Source organism: Chaetodon trifascialis, chromosome 13 (assembly GCF_039877785.1).
Source record: "Chaetodon trifascialis isolate fChaTrf1 chromosome 13, fChaTrf1.hap1, whole genome shotgun sequence".
Lineage (NCBI taxonomy): Eukaryota > Metazoa > Chordata > Actinopteri > Chaetodontiformes > Chaetodontidae > Chaetodon > Chaetodon trifascialis.
The window spans coordinates 17,784,631-17,807,025 of NC_092068.1; the positions used below are offsets into that span (position 1 = coordinate 17,784,631).

At 44.4% G+C, this 22,395-nt stretch overlaps 1 protein-coding gene across 8 annotated transcripts in view; it reads left to right on the forward strand.

Moving 5' to 3' along the window:
• LOC139340873 (transcription factor COE3) overlaps nt 1-22,395 on the forward strand; it is a 67,851-nt gene that overhangs the window by 27,934 nt on the left and 17,522 nt on the right. For 2 of the 8 annotated variants that reach the window (XM_070976971.1, XM_070976966.1), the window contains exons 7-10: nt 11,883-11,964; nt 14,071-14,188; nt 18,834-18,967; nt 19,099-19,225. In XM_070976971.1, coding sequence (XP_070833072.1) covers nt 11,883-11,964; nt 14,071-14,188; nt 18,834-18,967; nt 19,099-19,225 — 461 coding nt within the window. Of the gene's footprint in view, nt 1-11,882; nt 11,965-14,070; nt 14,213-18,833; nt 18,968-19,098; nt 19,226-22,395 lie in introns of all 8 variants that reach the window. The other 6 variants (XM_070976967.1, XM_070976970.1, XM_070976968.1 and 3 more) reach the window with 3 other exon arrangements.

Genomic DNA, 22,395 nt, shown 5'->3' on the forward strand with positions numbered 1-22,395 from the left:
CGCACGGCGCATCTGTGCCTTGACTCCAAATGATACCATTACAAAGTCCCGTATTACGCATTCTCTCAAAACAGTTAATTGCCTCCACAGATAGTGAGATACTTCAGTCAGCTGATTTTTATGGTAATAAATGGACAGGCACAGACACAAACCTCCCTGGTTCATATTTATGAAATATGAAAAAGGAAAACAACCTCTTTATGAGATGCACAGAGTTAGTTTGGAATATAATCTGGTTGGCTCTGTGATGATTTTGTGTGCTCATGCGTTGACTTGCTGAGACTTTTAATGAAGTTTGATTTATTCTATGTTATAACCTTGTGAACAAGTAAGCCATAACATCGTAATTAAAGCAAAAGACGTCGGCAGTAACGACATCGACCTTATGAAAAGGTAAAGGCAAAGCTCAGATGGATTGCGCCTTTAGAGGAGGTTGCCATGTAAATACAAGTAGCAACATAATGTGGCCATGCCACAGCTTATTACCGAGAATGTAACTACCTTGTCGCCCGGCCAGTTATTTTCATGTAGTCTAGCAAGGGGAGAGAATTATGGACATGACCACAGGTTGACCCTGATACATGTGTATACTCGACACAAATTATGACTCATTAAGTGTGGTGAGGAGCATGATTGGCATGACCTCTGACCTCAGGACGTCAGCTGTGCCCATCCTCCGCTTTGCCCTGCTTTTGACAGCCACCAGTCTGACAGGGCTAGCATCGGCGCCGGCTAATTAATGCACCACTTCAGAGACCCTTTCATTTATGGCTTCTGAAAGGCATTATTAAATTAATTAAACCACCAAGAGTTAGTCATTATGAAATCAGGAGGTTTACATGGATGACAGCGTTTATGAATTAAACATCCCCAAAGTTCCTCGCAGGAGATACCCCGAGCTGCGTGCGGGTACCTAGCACGACAGATGTTTGCCCCCCCCCCTTCCTCAAGCTAACCTGTATTGCAAGCGATTTAGGTCTCATTTGGGGGTTTGAAAACTGAAAGCAGGAGAGAAAGAGGTTCAGGATAGCTAATGAGCAGAGAAAGAGAGGGGAAAAGGAGGTCACTAGCTCTGTTCATCTGTAGACAGTACAGATGGTTCTGTTTTATACAATACAACAATGGCGTACATCAATTTGTTGATCGCTAATAGATAGCTACTCTCAGATGAATTGCAGACTGGGATCAGTTGTCTGTGGGTTTTAGCTGAGAACTCTGCATTTTTAGCCTCGAAACATTTAGAAAAGCTGTGTGCTGTTTTTAACTCATCATGTGATGTGAAAACTACAAATGGTTCACGAGATAAATCCCATAAACTTGGGCTTAGCTGGAGAGCAGAGGGCAGAGATGAGTAGCTCACTCAGGAGCCTTGACGATAGACTCCTTTTCATCTGTGGACTGAGATTCACAGATTATCTCAAGAGGCTCTCTATCTCTGTCCTCGTCTCTATTTCTCTTTTTCTGTTTCTCCACCCTCCCTTTCTCGCCCCTCGATTCAGGAAGTTTGCCAGCTACTGTCTTTGTTTACAATGCCAAGGGAAAATGTCAGAGCCGTTGAGAAAAATATCCTTAGAATCTTTTTTTTCATCTTCTTAATCTAACAGTTTACTGAACTTGATAAGTGTCCTATCAACATGCTAATCAAATTACTTCGGAACCAAAATTGACAGTTTTCATTAATTATACAAGATTATTCTAATTGCAATTCAAATTTATTCATTCCGAACAGAAGGTATTCAGTAATATTTTACAAAATTTGCATATTAAATGGAGGGAGTTGTGCATTATGCATGGTAATGTATGCAGAGTTTCTTATTTTTAACTTCACGGCCATATGTGGTGTCGTTGTAGGAGCAGGTGAAAAGTCTAAGTGTGTTTAATTTGCTTGACAAACATTCGGCTGGAGCTTGTCAAGGGGAGTATTGTGAATGCCAATCTTTATTCCCTCTTTATTGATTACCCCAAACTCTAAACATCTGGAGGTAAATGGCACTGAGAGAGATGAACTGAATCATGGGATTAGTACCTTCAATGACTGAATCACTATCAATTACTTCAATAGCATAATTCAAGTGTACTGCATAAAAGCTACAGTACCTTGGTTTGAGCCAGGATTAATATTGCAATTTAACGTAACAATGGAAGCATGGGAATGATATGGATGGCGTCCAACTTTTTCACATTGATGTCGTAAAGCTAATGCCGTTATCTAAATACGAATGTATTTAATTCCTAATTTAGGCTTTGTTTGTAAAATGAAAAGGCTGAACGCATTAGGCACATGTTTTAAAAGGTAATGGATTCTGTGAGTAAAACAACCTTATTTATTCACTGAGACGCAAAACCCCCAATTTGCTCTTTGTTTTTATTTCCTAGAGCGGGCAGTGAAGTGCAAACAGCTTACTGGGAAGCTGTTTACTACTGTATATGACAAAGGGTGTGCGTGCATGCGCGTGCACGTGTGTATGTGTGTGTGTGTTTATGGGGAAGGGGGGCCGCTCTTCCAGCTCCACAGGCAAGGTCTTGTGTTGTAATGTAAGCGTAATAATTATCAAACAGCATCAGGGGCTCTGGGTATGGGCTTTAACAGGGGGAGAGCATGTTTGATATGTAGAATCAGCCCATAGTGCATCCATAGAGGGTGACTAAATCGCACGGTTCATGGATCACATTAGTATTGCTCTGCATCCACACTCGCACTATAGGTGATTTCCATTTAGACACACATTTCCACATGAAGATAAATATGACTTGAATCGTAATTTCCCTGAAGTAAATATAATACAAATACAACATAATACAGTGTCAGGCCAGGCAGGCTAATAGATTACTAGCGTGTTTTCCATTTGTATGGTAAGTGGTGAACCTAGGTGGTGGTCTGGCGAGTAACAAATTGAATGTTTAATCCATCTCAGTGCAGATTGAGGGTATCAGAAAGATCGGTAGTCCTATGAGTTCTCTTGTGACTGGTAGTACATTAGATATTTTTACTCTTCAGGGGTTTGAGGAATGTTGTTGGATTAACAAGAGGTGCAAAGTGGTAGATAAATGCAATTTCTTATCTTTTCTGGAGTTGTCTGTTATTTTTCAAATAGGTATTTGGATTTGACATGCAGTGTTTCCAGTCACTCAGTGGTGTAATCCCTGATGTCGGATTACAATAACATTGCCGCTGTTTTATCTTGAGATATTCACGCACTATTTTACGACTTTTAAGAAAAGAACTATATATTGTATTTTACGTTTCAACGCTGAATTATTCACTTGACTCTCTCTCATCGGTTTCGTACGTGGAAGTCATTACACTCACTACACTATGTTTTATTATTCTCTCTTATATGTTAGAGAGATAATTGTGGGGAAAGCATGACAAATGTGCAAAAGATGTGCTTCCTTAATGTTACCAAACATTCTCTAAGTACATATTTAATTCTTTAATAAATGTTTGCTCTGGCATTTTGGAGAAGCAAGATTAGCGTCAACTGCACAGCATCTCATATAAAGTGTGACAAATTGATATTTTTATATAGCTTAATCTGTTTACTATGATGTTTATGCGAGGAATTATTACAAACTAATTAAAGAAATCACTTTGATATAATTAGTCAGATTTCAGGAAGCTCATTAGTAGTAATTTGCATGAAAAATAAGCCCTGTAGTGGTGCTTAGACCCAGCTATTCGATCTGTGTTTTATCTGGTTACACATCAGCCCCCATTGTTTGTTGTTTGAGGCCGTCTGAAGTGGCCCACAATATTTTCAGTCATTGCCCTGAGAAGCGGTGGGGTATCTTTTAACAAATTCCTCCCCTAAAGCAAGTCAACCTGTATGTGGAAGCAGACACACGCCTCTGTGTACATAAGGCAGGAGGAGTGAGCGGCAAAACACTGTCTATTTATCTGTCAGGTTCCTGACAAAGAACTGAGCTGACAAGTAAGGGTTTCCCTCAGCAGAGCAGGGGGGCTTTGTTCACCGTACTTACATGCCCAGTCTATGCCCAGAGACTCATGTTATTTGCAAATCATATTCTTTGAAAACTCACAAACGGGGCGAGACATGCCACGCTACGGGTTTGTCAGCTGCCTTCACAACAGCTAGCTATATCGCTAACAGTGTGCGGTTCGGTAAGGAAGCAGCTTTCTCTTAGCATTTGCCGCGCTGTCACTTTTTCCAACACATGCGATCTGTGTCTTCATGCTTGGGGTCTCTCCTCCCTCAGAGGGTTGCCATCTTCCCTTTGGACTGACAAATAAAACGCCCACACTCCCACAGAAATAAAAAGAGGAAGAAAAAAAGGCTGGAATTACATCATTCTCTGCTGAAGCACTTCTTCCAGATATTGATGTATATGTATTATATTCACATAATTAGATAAAAGTAATGATTATAAATGGGGAAAAAAGAGGTATTTTAAATGCACTGTATTTTTTCTCAGGATACCCCTGTCTTTGGAAGAGGGGTTCAAAAACAGGACCTGTTTATTCTCTATACTCTTTTCCCACCATGGACGAAATCCTTCCCTAAACATCCGGACAGAGAGGCACTTGTGTTGCGCTGATGTCACAGACCTACCTGGCCTCCCTCTCACAAAAGCTAAGGTATCATTAGCTAGGCGCACACAATGGCCATTCAACCAAGCCACTGCGCTCCTCAGGACTAGGGAACAATGTTATTTTTTGTCTCAGAATTATAAAGACAGAGTTTTGCAGGAAACCTGACAGACAAAACCCTTTAGAGGTAAATGCTCCAGGCGGCTTTTGGGTTTAATCTTTTCCCATTAGCATTTTGCCCCCCTCCCTCCCTCTTGCTCACACACAAAGACCATATTTACAGGGTCAAAAGTAAAGGCTCTGAGTCTCCAGAGACTGTTTTTTGTGTAGATCTTTACTATATATTGACAACACGTACTGCTTTTATTTTTATTTTCTTCAAATGGGGCTACTGAATAGTAAAATCTTAAACAGGTATATTTATTTGTGTTGGTAGACACCTTTTTTTTTTTTTTCTACAACAGAATAATAAAACAACAAATCCAACAGGCTCCTTCACCCTTAACCAAATATTCTGAGAAATCACACACGCAAGCACATTAAAAATTATTAACCCACAATGCAGGGCTTTATATAATATAATAGTTATATTGTCAACAATACAACAGCTATGCTAAGGGTTCATACTATGTGCTACCTTTGTGTGTGTGTGTGTGTGTGTGTTTGAGTATGTGTGTGCTTGCGTGTGTATGTGTGCACACATTCACTTATACTTATGTGTGTGTGGGGGGGTGTGTGTGTATGTGTGTGTGACTCCATGTGTGTGATTCATTCCAGGGCAGTTTTAGTCCTTATAAAATATTCATTTTGGTTGTGCAGGGCCCTGTAATTGCCATCTCTCACCCTGAATTATTTATACCTCGCACAGACTGACAAAGCTTTGCCATACGGCCCCAGATGAATCAGAAAGCAGCCATCTCTGCTGCCAACAGCACTGGGCTTTCACACAAATATGGCAGCCACGTCTCTCTGCCTGGCCTCTCTTAATTTGACATTTTCTTTTTCCCCCTGCCTTTGTCCTAGGTGCACAGAAAGGTTACCTGTTAGCTTTAAGCACCGACCCGCTCTCTGTCTTTCTGTCTCTATCCCCCCTGCCTACATGACAGTCCACAGTGGGTGTTTTTTTTTTCTTCTTCTGTGAACGCGTTAATGTGGTGGCGATGTCAAGAGTGGCTGCCTCATGTTTTATGATGACTGACCAGTCCTGACAGCCACTTTAGATGTATGTATTATACATTAGTAATAATATGATGTAGAAATACACTCGCATACATTTGAGCATGCATGGACAGACAGCAAAACCACTGACTCACTGACCTATATATATCTAAAACACACAAACACATGCACATACACACACACACACACACACACACACACACACACACACACACACACACACACACACACACACACACACACACACACACACACACACACACACACACACACACACATGCAAATAAGCCCCCACGGGCCTGCTGGATCCAGCATGGCTGTCAGTAAACGGTCAAAGCCCCCCTGCTGGCCTTGCCTGTACAGCTGCGTTCCTCTGTGTCCTGTCTGGATCTGATCACTCCAAGGTGCCATAGGAGAGAGACGGCACTGTATAGCTCCCATTGTAGACTGGGTCTGGGGCCTTCCAGAACCCCACGTCCAACACCCTAAATACTACTATTCACCCAGGCCAGCTACTCCAACATATGCTTATCTTCCATCTCACCAGTGCAGGGAGGTGCTGACTGGTATTTCCTCAAGGCCCCGAGCTCCAGTGCTGACCAGTAATCAAAGCACCACATTTCTCCTCCTGCGCAAAAATAACCTGGAGATACCTCTCTGCCGTCCAGCTGGTGAGCAGAGTAAATATTCCTGAGAACTGCATTGTTAATGTGCATGATTATTTTTATAATGTCAGCAACCTCATGACTGACATCGTTCCAGAGCGTCATAGTCATTATCAGTGATCATCATCATACGGCTTTTATGGCGCCCGTGATGATTCAATAATATTTATGAATTCCGGTTTGGGTGTAGATGTTGTTGGCTCTATAGCGGCAACCAGTGTTTGATTCGTTTTTACAATCGAGCTGCGCAAGACACAACAATGCAGAATTATTTATGTTTTGTGTCTTATTATATTGTGTTCAAAGTCCTGGTAGAGAAAAGGCGTATTCAGAGTAAAACAAAGAGCAGCGTGCAACAGTACACAGCCTCAGCAGTATCTTGATGTGAGGGGATGGGAGAGGCAGAGAGAAAGCTCGGGGCTAAACATGCAGTATGTGGCGGGCTGGAGCTTAAAGCTGCATAAAGCGCACAGCCTTAGTCCACTGTTAGCAAGTGATGGATAGTTAGCAGGAGCTCCGAGTCTACGTCTAATCTGTTACAGTAAACCTGTGCCAAAGCCTGAAGGGAATCAGTGGGTCTTGCTGGGAGTGGGTTTGACGTGGAACCATTTGTGAAGACGAGCGATTCTCTTAAGTAAGAAACTAACAGTGTCCGGAGAGAGAGAGCGAGAGAGAGAGAGGGAGAGAGAGAGAGAGAGAGACAGGAGGTGAGAAGAATGAGTGAGAGTAGGAGAGAGAAGGAGGAAGGAGGAAGAGGTACCATAATGAGTCCTGTAGCCATGGAGCAAATGAAGAGGGATTGACAGAGTGAGGGATCCTCAAGTGAAATAATGTCAATGCCACTCTGCCCATTAGAGAGAAAGGGGGATGGTGGAGGAGAGGGTAAAGAGGGATGAATGGAGGGACACGGCTACATCTTAGGGTGCAGAGGAAGCACATAAATTATTTGTGACACCGCCGCAACACACACACCGCCGACAAAAATATGAAATATGAAACAACAAAATGAACTGACAATAGCAGCTGAAAAAATAAAGGAATAAAACAAAAAAAAGGCCTTGGAAATACCCAATAAATTCTCCGAGACATGTAGTTGGGATATTTGATGTCGAACAATAATAATCACAGTGACATCTGCCTTGCTGCTCTCGCAGGAGATGGGCAGAGCTCGAGCGTGGAAGGGGTTAATCTCCCAAACCCAATAAGGTTGGATAGTGAGGCACTTGTTCCCTGATAAAGAAGTGATAGGATCTGCGGGTCTGGTCCCTCGGCGCTTGTACAGGGGTAGAGCAAATATTGTTAATGTGCTGTGGTTTACTTCAGCTAAGGCGAGAAAAACAGCTCCGCTTGACGAGAGAAGACAGCGGCGAGCCAGAATACGACAGAAATGGCCGCGCGGCTCGGCTCGGCCTCCCAGGGACTTAACTGGCACATATATCCAAGACCACTCAGTTGCATAAATAAGTGTTCGGGAAGATTAAGATCTATAAGTGTCTCTATTTCTCGTTTTACCTGCTCGGCCTTGTCACAACAGGGATCTGAATGCAGTTCAGTGGAGTGCCTAATAACTGGAGCAGTAGGTAGGGAAGGCAGGAGGCTTGACATTAAGACCCTGGCGTTTTGGAAATCCGATACGCTATTGACCCGTGTACTACTATCTCAGCGTAGAGATCTGGTGTCAGCAGATTGTAGTCTGGTGTTGGGAGCCGTTTCTTACAGGGCTCCTGTAACAGGGGCCCATTGAGTCTGGGAGGCAGCTGGGGCGTGATGGGCTGGAGCTGGGTGGTGATCGATACTCACCGCCCTGCAACGGATGACCTCACTGTCATGGCTGCCGGCTGTGGACACTGCATGCTAGTCATTAGTGCCGGGGCACCAATCAGGAGCTTAGAGTTGTCAATACCTGACTCTTACAGATACTGTGGCCATCTGTCAGTGTATTGTGTAACGGCCTAAGCAAATACAGGGGAGCTCTTGTTCTTGTACAATAAGAACAAGGTGTGCTATCGAAGAAAAAAAAAACATACTTTCACGATAGAAGAAAGCAGCGAGTGAAAATAATTCAGCGCAGACTTAAAAATTTTCAAGCCGTTAAAAATAATCCAAATCTGAAAATGAATGGCTAAGAAAAAATGAATGAAATTGACAGGCGAGCTCGCCTCCGCTGTCGATGGAGCCTTCTTAATAATACAACATTATCCTTATTTGCCCTCTTCACTCAAATCAAAGGGATGGACATTTATGCATGAGTGACATCAACCCTGCAATTAAGTTGGCCATTCAAATGAGAGAAGGCCTTCCTCACCTCGCCTGTTTGTTTTTTTCCCCTCTCTCTTCTTTTTTTTCCCTATTCCCCTCTCTGTTTGATGATGGGAGAGGGTGAGCTAGAATTAGGGCGATGGGTCTTCCTTTGAGTGTCAGCCTAAAATGATCAGAGTAAAGATAAGAGGGTCTAGCAGCCCTCAAATCAGTCAAAGTGCCAAAGTCGGCCTTTTTCTCCTCAATTACCGGGTCTGTGAAGCCAGGGAGTGGAAGGCGCCGAGCCTGCTGCATTACTAAAGAGACAATCTATTTCCCCTTTGACCAGAGGGAGAGAAATCATTATGGCATGATTAGTAGCTTCGGCAGTGGGCGAGCATGGAGGTACTACAGGAGAATCGTATTAATTGCCTTAGACCAAGGCAGGAGCAGGATTGTTTTAACGTTGATTTGTGGACCTGTATGACTAGCTGTCGGAGATAAAAGCTGATGTCAGGTCTTAGTTATACTGGCAGACTTCGGGCATGCAGACAGAGAGGGTTGATGTCAAAATGAGCTTCCACGGCTGTGCTGGAAGTCTTTCTCTATATGCCTGTCGATGTCTTCCTCTTTGTCTTTCTTCACACTTCATAGTTTTCCTTTACGCCTCCCACTATCCCTCCCTGTACTCCCCCCTTCCCTCAGATGGACTACACCCCACCCCTTCCCGCACTCCCTTTCTCTCTCTCTCCTCCAACTGATAGCTGCCTTGGCCGATTATTTCATCCAGTGCGGTCCACTGAGAGCCTCCTCGCCCGGCTTTGGAAGAGCTTTAATTAGCCATGTTAATATCCCCTTCATTGGCCTTAATATCACTCAACACCTTCCTCCATCTCAGCGGCCACCAGGGTCCCCCTGTCCTGTCAGAACAGCTGATTATTGAGAAGGATAGCTTTAATCAAACCTAATTGCAGTTCATTCTTTCTCTCTATCCCCCTTTGCCCTCCATTGCCAACATCTAATGGCAGCGACGACTTGATATCCCATTAAAAAACAATTAAACAACCTCCTTTTGTCTCTGTGCGTGCCAAAACACCAGCACAAACTTCTGTAGATATTTAAGAAGTAAAAGAGAGAGAGAGGGGCCTTGTCTTAATTGCTCTCCTGTTCACCAAGGACCAATTTGCACTGTGCTCATAGAGAATCTTAACCAACTCAAATGTAATGGATGCTATAGCGCTGCCACTGCTGCGGACTATGAAAATTAAGCTTATCTTTTTAGCAGAGAAATTGTGCGTAATTGCCTTCATAACAGTAAACATAAAGGAGCTACTTTATGATAGCGTGGGCACTCAATTTCTTGTGTTTATTGTTTCTTAACTTTTGGTTTCGCTGTAGTAGAAACAGTATGTAAAAGCATTAAAGTATCTGAGAAAAGAGACAAGACTAACTCTGAAAGTAATGTGTTTCTTTTATGAAGTCAATGCATTGCCTGGGAAATGTATTCTATCTCTTGTTCTGACATAAATTGTCGACCAACGGGTGATGTATGGGCACGCACATGCACACACACGCGCACATCTACACGCACGCACGCACCCACAAACACACACTGTGGCCTTACCCAATCTGTATGAGAGGCGACAGACAAATAAAAGTCGTATTTCAGGTCTGCTTTCCGCAGATGTCTGCTGCTCTACATTATGACTCTTTGGGGAAATAAAAACAGGGTCAGGGAATTAGAGTACATAATGGTCATTTTGATGATCAGCCAACAGATGCAACCCGAAAACACAGTGAACACAATCAAGCGAAATGCACTAATGACAAGTCAGGTTTTTTATGGCCTCACCACACGCCGACAGGCAATCAGCATTCTGGCATGGGTTAAAACGTCTTTTATTGATGTCCGAGCCAAAGCTCCTTGGATGTGGAGTGAAAATATTTTCTCACCTCTCCTCTCCCTCCTGGGCCCTCAGTGAAGCACAAGGTATAGGAGTCTATCGAAGAACGCTTCTAAATGACCAGTGCATGTGTTAATGTGGCCAGGGTTAGAAGGGTCATTTCAGACTCTGATTTATGGCCTGGCCAGGATCCCACTGGGCGAACGAGAAGTCTTAAGTGTTGCAAAAGCGTCCTCGCAGGCCACACAAGCCACTGTATTTAGCTGAATGAAATGGCCGTGCAATCTATGGTGCAATCTATGGTAATCCAATGAGCCGCTGTGATTCTGTGAGCCAAGGTAGTGTTACAATGGAAACCACAGTATTGCATATAGTAATGCTAGTGCAATGTGATGAAAAATAAATATCATGGCACGGTGTTTATAATGAATCGGAAGAAAGCAAAAGCACAATCAGTCATGATTCTGTGGGGAGAATTTGCAAAAACAAGTCAATTTCATTGTTTATTCTGTGGAGTTGTGTAAGATTTTACACAATGGGCTGCGTATGAAACAATTTTTCTTATTGGCCTTGTTGTTAATCTTCCTCTTTTTTAACTATTTTATGTCTATGGGGCCACATCTGATATTCAGCTCTCAATACAAGGCTTTAGCAACAAATTCTGCGCAAACCCCCGAGAAAGTGAGAGACGAAGGCAGCTTACAAACTAACCAAGCCCAGATCTCACTCAGACGTGACATTTGTTCAGAGACGATTAGCCAGGTTGTAATTTGTGGCATAATTGCCTCACCCACCCACAAGTGCATGGGTGTGTGTCTACGTTATGCTTGTGTGTCTGTGTGTGTGGCATACGGTGGTCCCAGGAGTGTCCGCCTAATTGCCTGACAGGACTATAAGTTTTGTGGCGCGCTCTCACCTTGTTAGGTCCTTTATCCCTGATGCTCTTCAAACAAGACCTGGTCACAGGTGGGCCTCATTTGCTTCCCTATTGAACAGGAGAACTTTAATTGCACAGGGGGTGTCCTGGGATTAAAGAGGTGGGTGGAATATCAAGTGACTTCCTGTATGTTAGTGGCAGATGGGTGTTGGGAAAGACCTATGAACTCAGGTGAGGCGAATAAGATGACAAAGAGACTGATGCTCTCGATTTTGAGGGACTGATAAATAAGGCGACTTTGACACGTAGTGTAACATCACTTTGGTTTCTGACTGAATGGATGAATGAATCAGACGTGGGAGTGTTTGATAATTCTCTCTTAAATATTCCCACAACTTTGCTATTTCTTACTTTAGCTTTAAAGGCATAATAATCAATGGTCTTTGCCTTTGTTTTGTGCTCTCTTTCAGATTCTTCCTAAAGTTCTTTCTCAAGTGCAATCAGAACTGTCTGAAGAATGCAGGGAATCCACGAGACATGCGCAGATTCCAGGTGAATCTATTTCACATGTATGCTCTGTCTATTTCTGTCTCTGTCTCTCGCTGTCCGTCTCTCTTCTTGCACTCGCGCAGGTGTGCAAACGCACAACTGCACTAAGTCACATCGACACACATTCACATATGAATCGAATTCTGTTATTGGCACTGAAGGAGGCAACAACCAGGGAAAGAGAGAGTGAAGGATTCTGTGTCCTGTGCGCTCTGGACAGAATATTTATTAGGGAATACCATCTGACACAAATAAGGATATAGGATTTAAGAGTGTCATCAATTGTGTTCCTGACAGCTTTCTGAGCCCCAGCGCAGAGGGGAGGACGATCCAACCACATGTAACAACAGTGTTAACTCAGGATCTGTCTGGCAGCGGAAACGCATACCTTCTTATACACACATATGCGCAAGCACGCACACACACGGACACACACGCATATGGTTGCATTCCCATACATGCTAGGAGTGCATATATTTGCTTTCTCTACATCCCGCTCTCATTCTTACACACATATGCATACACTTAAACTCACACATATATGCAGCTCTCTGTGCAGCCAGTGAAAACCATGCTGAGCCATCTGAAAACCATCATTATTGCGGGCTGACAAAATGCTGCGATTTACACTAAAAGGACGTGACCGTTGAGCACTTTTACAGCTTCTTTAACCCTCTCACTTCTAATGTGTCAGGTAGTTGAGCCTTGAAATTATTGACCCCCCTTGCTGATCCATTTATCCAACCATCCATCCATCCTACTCAGACATTTTCACCACAAACAGCCCACTAGGTCAAGGTGAGAGAGTGAGAGTTTAGTGTGATTTGTCCTATCAGGATAGCGACAAACTGCAGGAGGGCGTCTGTCACTGACAGCGCTGTTCTGTGATAGACACAAAAGCCAGCATCCTCCAGGAGGAAGCCCAGACATGAAACAGGCAAGACAGGGTGTCCCCTCCTGATGTCACCACCTTCAGACCTCCCCTGCCTCCTCAAATCTTCCCTCAGGGTGAATGTGGACTGATGCATGACAGCCACCAAGGGCTTTCACCTCTCACTCCCGTGTGTCAAAAGGAATGCAAGACAGAAGAAAGTTGTAGCATCGCTCTTTTTGCAAAGCAAAAGCGTGTGCATTAAGTGTGAAATAACAAGATTCTGGATTTTTGTTTTGTTTTGTTTTTGCTGATGAGCATCCCTTGTCATCAGTCCAACAGTTAGTATGCCATTTTTCCCTAAATAGATTTCCCAGATGCTCCACCATAGGTGTTTCTCTGGCCAAAGTTGTGTATTCTGCATGCCTTCCACTCCACTTATTACCCCCAAAAACCAGCTGGAGGCCAGAGAGGGCCCAATCCATCATCCTCAGCTTGGCCCAGCTCTGAACCTGCTCACAAGAATGGAGCTCTTTCACTTCCCCTTCTCTCCCCTCCTCCCCTTACACCCCCACCCTTCCCAAACCAACCAAAAAAAAAAAAGCGCCCCCCTAAATTCCACTGCTACACCGAGGTCACTCACCGGCGAAGCAAACCTGAGAGGGGCTCTCTGTTTCCGGCTCAGAAACACTTTGGCCATTCACATGCGGCTCACTGTTTGGAGATGTGGTAGCCAAAAAAACAACAACAAAAATAAGCATTATGAAATATGGAGTGTGGCTTGGAATCCGATCCTAGTAAAATGTTTGTTGAGTGATGGGATGGAGTACGGCTCAGTTGCTAATGACTCCAGTAATATTTTAAAAGGGAGGCCTTCCATCCTCAAATAGATGGACAAGCTGATCAATAATTCTGAGCTTCGGCTATGATGACAGTTGGTAGAGTGGCTAAACGGAAATGGTATTTTAGCGATTGAAAAGTCAATTAGCCGCACACAAATGCAAGACACTAAAAAGCAAAAACAAAATGGCCGAGAAGCTGGGTAACGTGATATGTGCAAAGAGAACAACCACTTCAAGAGGTTTGACAATGGCAATCAATGGCACACAGGCAGGTATCTGGACACCACAGGATTTATGAAGTATCCGCTGCAACCCACAACAGAAGTGAGAATGTAAAACTGTATTTCTCTGATTGTTGTTATTAAATTGCGTGTTTCACCTTCACTCCTGTTGCAGGTTGTCGTATCGACGACCGTCAATGTGGACGGCCATGTCTTGGCTGTTTCAGACAACATGTTCGTACACAACAATTCCAAGCATGGGCGAAGGGCTCGCAGACTCGACCCTTCAGAAGGTACGCCTCCTTATCTGGAGAATGGTAGGCACATTTTTACATCTTATAATTTGCTACGCTCCTTTTTCCTCATACTTTCTTTCAGACGTCCTCCCATCTTACAAATCGCACACCTAGTTGCTTCTAGTTCCTTAGAATCTTTTTGTTCCTCCATCACTTTCATTTTTTTCTCTTTGAGTTGCTTTTTTGCCTCCTGCACACCTATTATTGCGCATTCGCTGGAAATGGTATGCATCACTCGCTGTATTTATCGTTTCGATATCACTAATGAGAACAATGGTACGCAGACTAAGTCGTGATTTTAAAATGTCATACTACTTCCAGTCTCCTAATGCACCTACATTTGTCCTAAAAGCCTATGTGAAACATGATCAAATTGCTTAAGAATTTGGCTGTGAGGTCAATTTCCTGTCATTGGGTTCTGCAGATTTAGCTGTGAGAGAGCTGAAACAGGGGGAAGGAGAAAGAGAGAAAGGAGGGGGGAGGGAAGGGTGGGTTGATGGTGTGTGTGTGTGTGTGTGTGTGTGTGTGTGTGTGTGTGGAGGGGTTGGTGGGGGGGGGGCGGCCTATGAGAAAAACAGAACTTACTGTTTTTCTTCCAACTGATTCCATATGATAGACTGATTGCCTGCTCAGCCAAAAGAGAGAAAAGAAGGACCACCAAACCATGGGAAATCCAAAAAGTAAAACGCACTAAACATAACCTTATGACCCTCATGGCCTCCACTCGCAGATGGGAGCGCACACAGCTGAAAGATTGTAAGAAAAAAAAAAGGGAGAGAACTGACTCGGGCCAATTGTGCAAATTGCTTATCTTCAGATTTCAAGAGCCAATTATGGCTGGGCAAACAGTTTATATACACCACTGACTAAAACAAGCTTCTCTACACATTAATGGGCATTAATGGTTCTATCACCAAAAGCAAATGTAATGTTTAATACAACAACGACTAATAAAAAAAAAAAAAAAAAGACTAGACAATTAATATATCTCAGTGCTCTCTAGTCCTAGTGGGGGAAAAAGCTAATCTATTTGTTTTTGTCTTTATTAATGACTCCTCTACTGGAGAACAAAATCAAATAATTAAAGTCCTGCCCGGAGCACCAAAGTCATTATGTTCGCTGACGTTCTGTTTGTGTGTTTCACGTTTATGACACGATAGGTGTGGATCGCCTAGCAACCAGTTTCTTAATGAGGGGAGCAATTAAAGAGGTTGAGCCCTCGCCTCCATGTTCCTCCACTCCCATGGGACCCCATGTGTTGTGTGTGGGTGAGTGTCTGTCTATGCGTGTGTGTGCTTGTGTTCTTCACAGGTTGCCCCAACCCATCCTTTTCTTCCTCTCTTCACCACACTCTTCAAAGCAGCAGAGTGACGCCCCGTAAAGCAAGAAAAGAAGCTATTGTCAACCGCCCAGTTGAACACGTCTTTGTCTAATAACTTTAATACACCTTCCCTGTGCTCAACCCCGTGCACTCTCTTACAACCCCCCCCTCCCCGCCCGTCTCCCTCCCTCCCAGACTCAGCTCCATAACAAACTAATTTAACATGCATCAACAACGATCACTTGCTTTTGTTTGAGTCACCTTTAACAAACAGAGATGTGACACATGAGAAAAGGAGACCCTGGTCATAAAATGTAATTCCAGCCATGTCCACCATAGTGCTCTGACAACTAGCAGACAGACAGACAGCATGCTTCAAATTAGCAACACATTCTTCCTTGTGAGTTCACTGGGCGAGAAGCCTCAGATATGCGTCTGGCTGACTGTGGCTGAAACAGAGAGGCATCCTTCCTCTGAAGCTCACGCTGCACTTGTGCCTCTCGCCTCGCATTGATCAAGAGGTGCTGCCCCCTATTGGCGCACACACGGGATAGCCTGTGGATGACAGACTGAATCTCACCATGTGACATTTTTGTTCACTTGTGTGTACTGTCACACAACAAGCATATTATGTATTCAGACACGAATGTGCTTTGTGGCTGCCTGTCACTCAAACATGTATAGATTCAGGCTCAAAGGTGCATAAACATGCTCACAAATAGTCGAGTCTTTCACACACACAGCGACACCCCCCCACACACGCAGACACACACGAACAGCACAGCACCGACACACACAGACTCTGTCTCCCTTTCTCTCTTTCACACACACACACGTTCCTTAGCTCAGTTCCACCATTATAGAGCCCCAGACAATATAGGAGACTCAGCATAGAGCCTGCAGCGCCTGCCTCATTTGCATGCCAAGTGGCTGTAATGCTGTTAGGGTTTATGCAATAAAGACAAGTGAATCCAGACTGCTGGGCCTAAGAGGAAGAAAGAGAGGGAGAAAAGAAGGAAGGGGGGGAAAGCAGAGGAGGAAAGGAGAAAGAGAAGGAGAGAGGATGAGAGAGAGAGGTTGAGAGTGAGAGAGAGGCAGAAGGAGAGAGAGAGAAACAGAGTGAGAGAGAGTCAAAGGGAACAGATGGCCCAGGGAGAGGTAAAAGGTATAATCCCATCAGCTGCACTATCAACCGACCATCTGGACATCCCACAGCACAATTACAACACATTTCAGCAGGCAGAACAAAGGACGGCTTCGCGGGGCCATATCAGACCTGTTTGAGTGTCACAATACTAGAGCTGAGACCTCCTCTGCTCAGATCTCAGATCAGTTTTGACGTCCTCTACGGCTAACCTCACCAGAGAGGAAAAAGATTAGGATGGATCACAGATCGGGCGCCTGAGGTCATTTCACAGCAAAGTGGAATTTAAATAAATTTAAACACACAAAACTGATAGGGTGACAACCCCCTCCCCACCCCCCCCCAAAACAAGCCATGAAATATGAATTCAAACCGAGCCATTTTCCTCTACTGTAACCCACCAAAGTTTGCAAAGACTTAGTGATGCAGCGCTCTTTGCATCCTCATCCGTCCACTCCTCATGATGCCTATCATCTGCTGAGGGGGCATTGTGCGTGTCTGTCATCAGATCGCCTGCGCTGACTGTGTAATCCACTTCGCCACGGTCCCCATTCAGCACATGCTCCCCTCTCTGTCTGTGCATTGAGACATATGCAAATTTTCAGGCAGAAGGGTGGACGGCTTAGGGCCTCAGTCGCTGCCTCTCCATGGGTCCTTCTGTGTGTGGGAGGGGGCACTGGGATTTCCGAGATGGTGCGTCTGTGTTTGTGTGTGTGTGCGTTTATGCGTGATTGTGTATGCCTGTCGTAGGTTTCAGGCTGCAGCTGCCCCCCAACAGTCACCATCACCATCAGGCCCTCTTCTTGCCTCCTCCTCCTTCCTGCCCCCCCCCCCCTCTCATCCCCAAAGTCAATTTGTTTACAGTAATTTTGAAGGGTGAATTATTTGCTGTAATCGTCCGCACTGATGAAGGTCAGGCCCTTAGAGGGGGCCCAGCATGCCCATAGAGGGTTGGTCCTCTTTCAGACGCTCCGCTTCGCAATTAAGGAAAGCAAATGTCACTCCTCCAGGCCTCACAAATGAAAATCTGTACGAGGTGATTAGCATGAAGTCAACAGCGCCTGTTAAAGTCAGATTCCCTGTAGTACCAATGTGTGTGTGTGCACTTTATGGGCAGAGAGAGAGAGCAAACATGACCTGAACAGACCCAACAGCAAGGCAAACAAAGGGAGATGTCTTGTCTGAGGTGATCCATACAACAATGGCCGACTGTGATTTACTTACTGGATGGAAAGGATAATAGAGGTTTAGAAGTGAGCTTGTAAAGGAAAAAAGGAACTTGCTGAAATAGTTGCTCACATTTTGAGGAGTCGAGAAAACATGCACAATTCATAGTGTATTAAAAGATATTGATGGAAATAGATTAAATTTGATATTGCTATTTTATGGCGAGCTGTCATGCTATTTCTGTTGTAAACACGGTGTTGTGCTGAACACCATATTAAGGTAATGCATCAAATGACAGTGGATGTGAGGCACCAGATCACTCAAATTAGATTATAATAACAACCCAGACTGTTGATGAATGGCAGAGCTACGTAGCAGAAGTCATGCCAGATGAAAAGCATTGTAATAAACAATATGAAATGGATTGAATCGATCACGAGAAAAAAAAGAAAAAAACTCAATCTGAATAATTCATGAGTGCATTTCACGTTATGAAACCTGAAACTACACTCAGTGTGCCTGTACTGTACTACATATGCAGAACAAAGGTAATGAAATAACATGAACCAGCAAAGCTTTAGCTTGTCATTTCCACTATAACAGCCTGTATTCTTGACTCATTTAAGATGTGTTCAACTTTGAAATTCTACTGTACATGCGGGTGCATGCTTAATCAATTCTGATAGCTACATTTGCCCTGACACATAATTTGCTCCATCAAATCATTTTCCTGGCGAGCCCGGCGTTTAGCCTTTGTGAAGTGGACCATTTGAAGGGTCTGCTTAACTACACCACTCCAGCGCGCTGATAAATGATTTTGATTCTCGTGCCTTAAAGGACAAATCCATCATTTTTTTTCCAGGGGCAATTTCCATGATTTGTCTTTGTGAGAGAGACATGGAGGGCTGAACGTGGAGCCGATGCAGTAATGTGTCTTTGTGGAAGTAGACATGGGCCCCGACCGTTGAAGCCTAGGTGCTGAATTTGCTCTTCTCTTTGTCTTGGATAAGCAGCCACCCCGTGCATCAAGGCTATCAGCCCCAGTGAGGGATGGACCACTGGAGGAGCCACTGTCATCATCATAGGAGACAACTTCTTTGACGGGCTACAAGTTGTGTTCGGCACCATGCTCGTATGGAGCGAGGTATGATCTGTGTCACTTAAATCTGTCCTACTCCAAACAAACTTTCTAGCCTGTATTTTTAAAAGCACAGATGCTCTAGCTTCTTATTGCACAGGGCTAATTATTTTCTTTTCTTTTCCTCTGAAATCCAGCTGATAACTCCTCACGCCATCCGCGTCCAGACTCCTCCTCGGCACATCCCCGGTGTTGTGGAAGTCACGCTGTCCTACAAGTCCAAGCAGTTCTGCAAAGGTGCCCCTGGGAGATTTGTCTATACTGGTGAGTCAAAACCCTCTCTTCCTCACTCCCTCTCTTTCTCCAGGCCTCTCCTGTGCACCCCCCTCCCTCCTCCCTCTGTCTGGATGGAGCCCTCAACCCTAAGTCCAGGTGCTAATAATGAACTAACCAGGGCCATGCTGGCTGAATGTTAAAATGTGTGAGATCTGCACTGCTAGCGAAAAGGTTTTTCATGGAGGGGCACCTACAAGTGCAACTCGATCCCCCTCTGACCTGCCATCATACAAGGGCGCTGCCAAGCTCTGTTAAACTCAAGCTGTCAGGATAACTCATTCTGCCAATTCTCTTTATCTGCCCTGTTGTGAGACAGATAATGCTTCCTGCTAATTTGCTGATTTTGTAAGGCAAAACGTGGTTTCATTTTTTATGAATCGTATTAGAAACGCAATATCCAGGTTAAGTGCATGAGTGCGTCTGAAGTTATTCTCATGTGTGCTCAACATAAATTCATAGGAGAGAAAGTGCAAAGAGATGAGAGAGACGTGTGTGTGAGGCAGAGAGGGTGTGTGTGTCACACTATAAGTAAGGGATCTGATTATCTTGGCTAACAGAAGGAAGTGGTGGTCTTATCTGTCATCATTGGTGAGGAGACAGAGGTTGTGGGGGTCAGAGCCTGTCTGACCTGGAAGCCTCTGTCTGTTCTTACTCTGATGGGCAGAATGAAACGGGGGCGCGTCAAAGCACTCTCACTTCCCCCAGGCCTCCAGCACAGCCCTGGCCTTGAGCACAGCAGAATTGCAAAGTGGGGGCTGGACCTCCACCCCCCCCTCACCAAACCCCTATCCAGACCCCTCCATCCTGGGGCAGCTGTTTCTCATCAAGTCCCCCCCCCCCTTCTCTTTCTCGCTCCCCAAACCACCGCTACCACCCCCAGCCATCCGTCCCCTTCTCCTCCAACCGTGCAGTCTGGCCCAGCTCTCCTGCATTTAACCTCCCTAGCAGGAGCGGAGCAGAGGCCAACAAGGCACCAGGATAATGAAACAGGAGTGTAGTGTGGCTGCGTAAGTGTATGTGTGTCTGTTTGTGTGAGAGCGAGCGAGAGGGAGGAGATGTGTGTGCGCCCGTGTGTGTCTGTGTGTACATGTGTTACTGCACAGCCCTGAGAAGGTGTATAAGTTAAGACATTAATGGCTTCTATAGCACCCTGGTGAAAGTGCCAGGTCCCTTAAGAACAGACCCCATTAGTCACAGAGGCTAAGCGGATTGGGATGATTACCATCAGGTTTTACTGGGGAAACGTGTCCCCTTCTCTCTATCTTTGTTGATTTCTTCCCCCCCATTCTTCCTCTCTGTCTTCCCTGGGTTCCTACTCACTTCCAGTTAGTATAAAGATACAATTACCCCTGGAGGCAACGGTGGTACAATTGATTAGTGCGCTGAATTAAAAGAGAAAGTCACCAATAGACAGGTCCGGCTCCTCTGCTCTGCTATTCCCTGTGTGGCTCACCCTGATTGTACAAGGGTTGACGCTTGAGAGAATGAACCCGTTAAAGAGAGCAGAATGCATAACGCTTCAGTGAGGTAGCACTGACTCCGTATGTACAGTAATTGCGAGGTGAAAAGATGTTAGCTACTTCTCCCAGACAATAAAAAGTGAATAGACTGACGCACTGAGTGCAAGAGAGTGGATCATGTATTTAAGAGTGAAACAGCTCATTTCAAACCATAGCTTTTCTTTCTGTGTTGCAGCACTTGAAAAAAAATGGCACTACATGAGCAAATGGGTTTGAAATGACCTGGAGTTACAATAGCAAATTACACGGGCTGAAAAGGGCATGTAGTGACAGGGTGCTGTCTAAAACGCACAAAATGTCCCGGTGTCATACTGGAGAGCAACATGTGCATATCAAAGGTCTAGTTATCAAAGCATATGGCTTCAAGCGTGACTTGAGAGCACGGCTTGAGAGGAGTGCCTTTTTAGACTTTTTTTTCCTTCATGTTGACTCTTCTTGCACCGCCACCCTAATTGTGGAGATTTAACTCGCTCAATTTAAGAAATTATCACAAATTACCAAGAGTCAACACAGAGGAGACTGCAGCCAATTCGAACAGCATAGGGACACGTCCTCACTCGGGTTAGTACCCTGGAACGGCTCCAAAACTCACAATCCATTCTCAGAAAGAGAGCACCCTGTAGTGTATGTCAAATAATCCTGTTGGCATTGACTATTGAATGCTTGAAACACTAATGAGACAAACAGACATACTATATAAAACTTTAGTAGACTGTAACAGACTGCTTCAAGGAGCTTATATCTGTACTTTAATTGGCACATTTTTAAAGGAAATGACATGTTGGCTATATTTGCTGTTTTACAGTCTATACCTTTTACCTTCTAACAAAATGTTGTCCCTTAGAGCTTGCTAGCTTGTCCTCTGTCTAATCCATGTATTGGTTATCCATTGGTCTAACTGTCAGCAAGGTTGTAGAAAATCAAAAGGAGAAAGTCCTGGCTGTACCTGAGGTCAATACTTTATTATACTTCCCACTTTATTAAGCACTGCAAACAGTACATGCTGGTTTGAACAAATATTTCTCAAAAAAGTGTCCATTTTTGGCCCCATTTGTGGCATCTTAACCTTTTTACTGCATAGTTGTAGCGCTGTTTGAAAGAGTAAATCATAAATAAAAACTTTGACCGTACAGTTTATCCAATTTAAGCTCCTAATTGCATCAGAGCTTTTGGTTTTCTATCTTGGCCAAGTTTCCACAAGAGCTCCCCTCCAGGGGCAACGATGCAGGCCCTTGGTAATATGGTTCTGCAAGCAGTCCTAACACACTCAGCCACTATTTATCCTAATCAGTGACATCCACATAACCAGGATTGCTTAAAATGAACCCCTTCCGCGCCCCAGAAAACGCACATTTACCGGGACCCCATTTGTCATGGGTAAATTGAGGGTCAGTAAACTTCGCCTGTATCCTCCAGTGGGGATCCAGGACATGCATCATAACGTTAGGAGAGAATGATTGGCGAAGGCGAGCTGTCACACATTTGTCAGGGGGAAGGGAACATTATTTGCTAATTTCCCAAGCTGGGCACTGACAGGGTGCTTCGTCTTCAGACCTTTGGTGACCAGCATGGCTTCTCAGCTATTAGTACAAGTCAAGTGTTTTTTTTTTTCTTCTCCTCACTGTAAAGCGGCAGTAA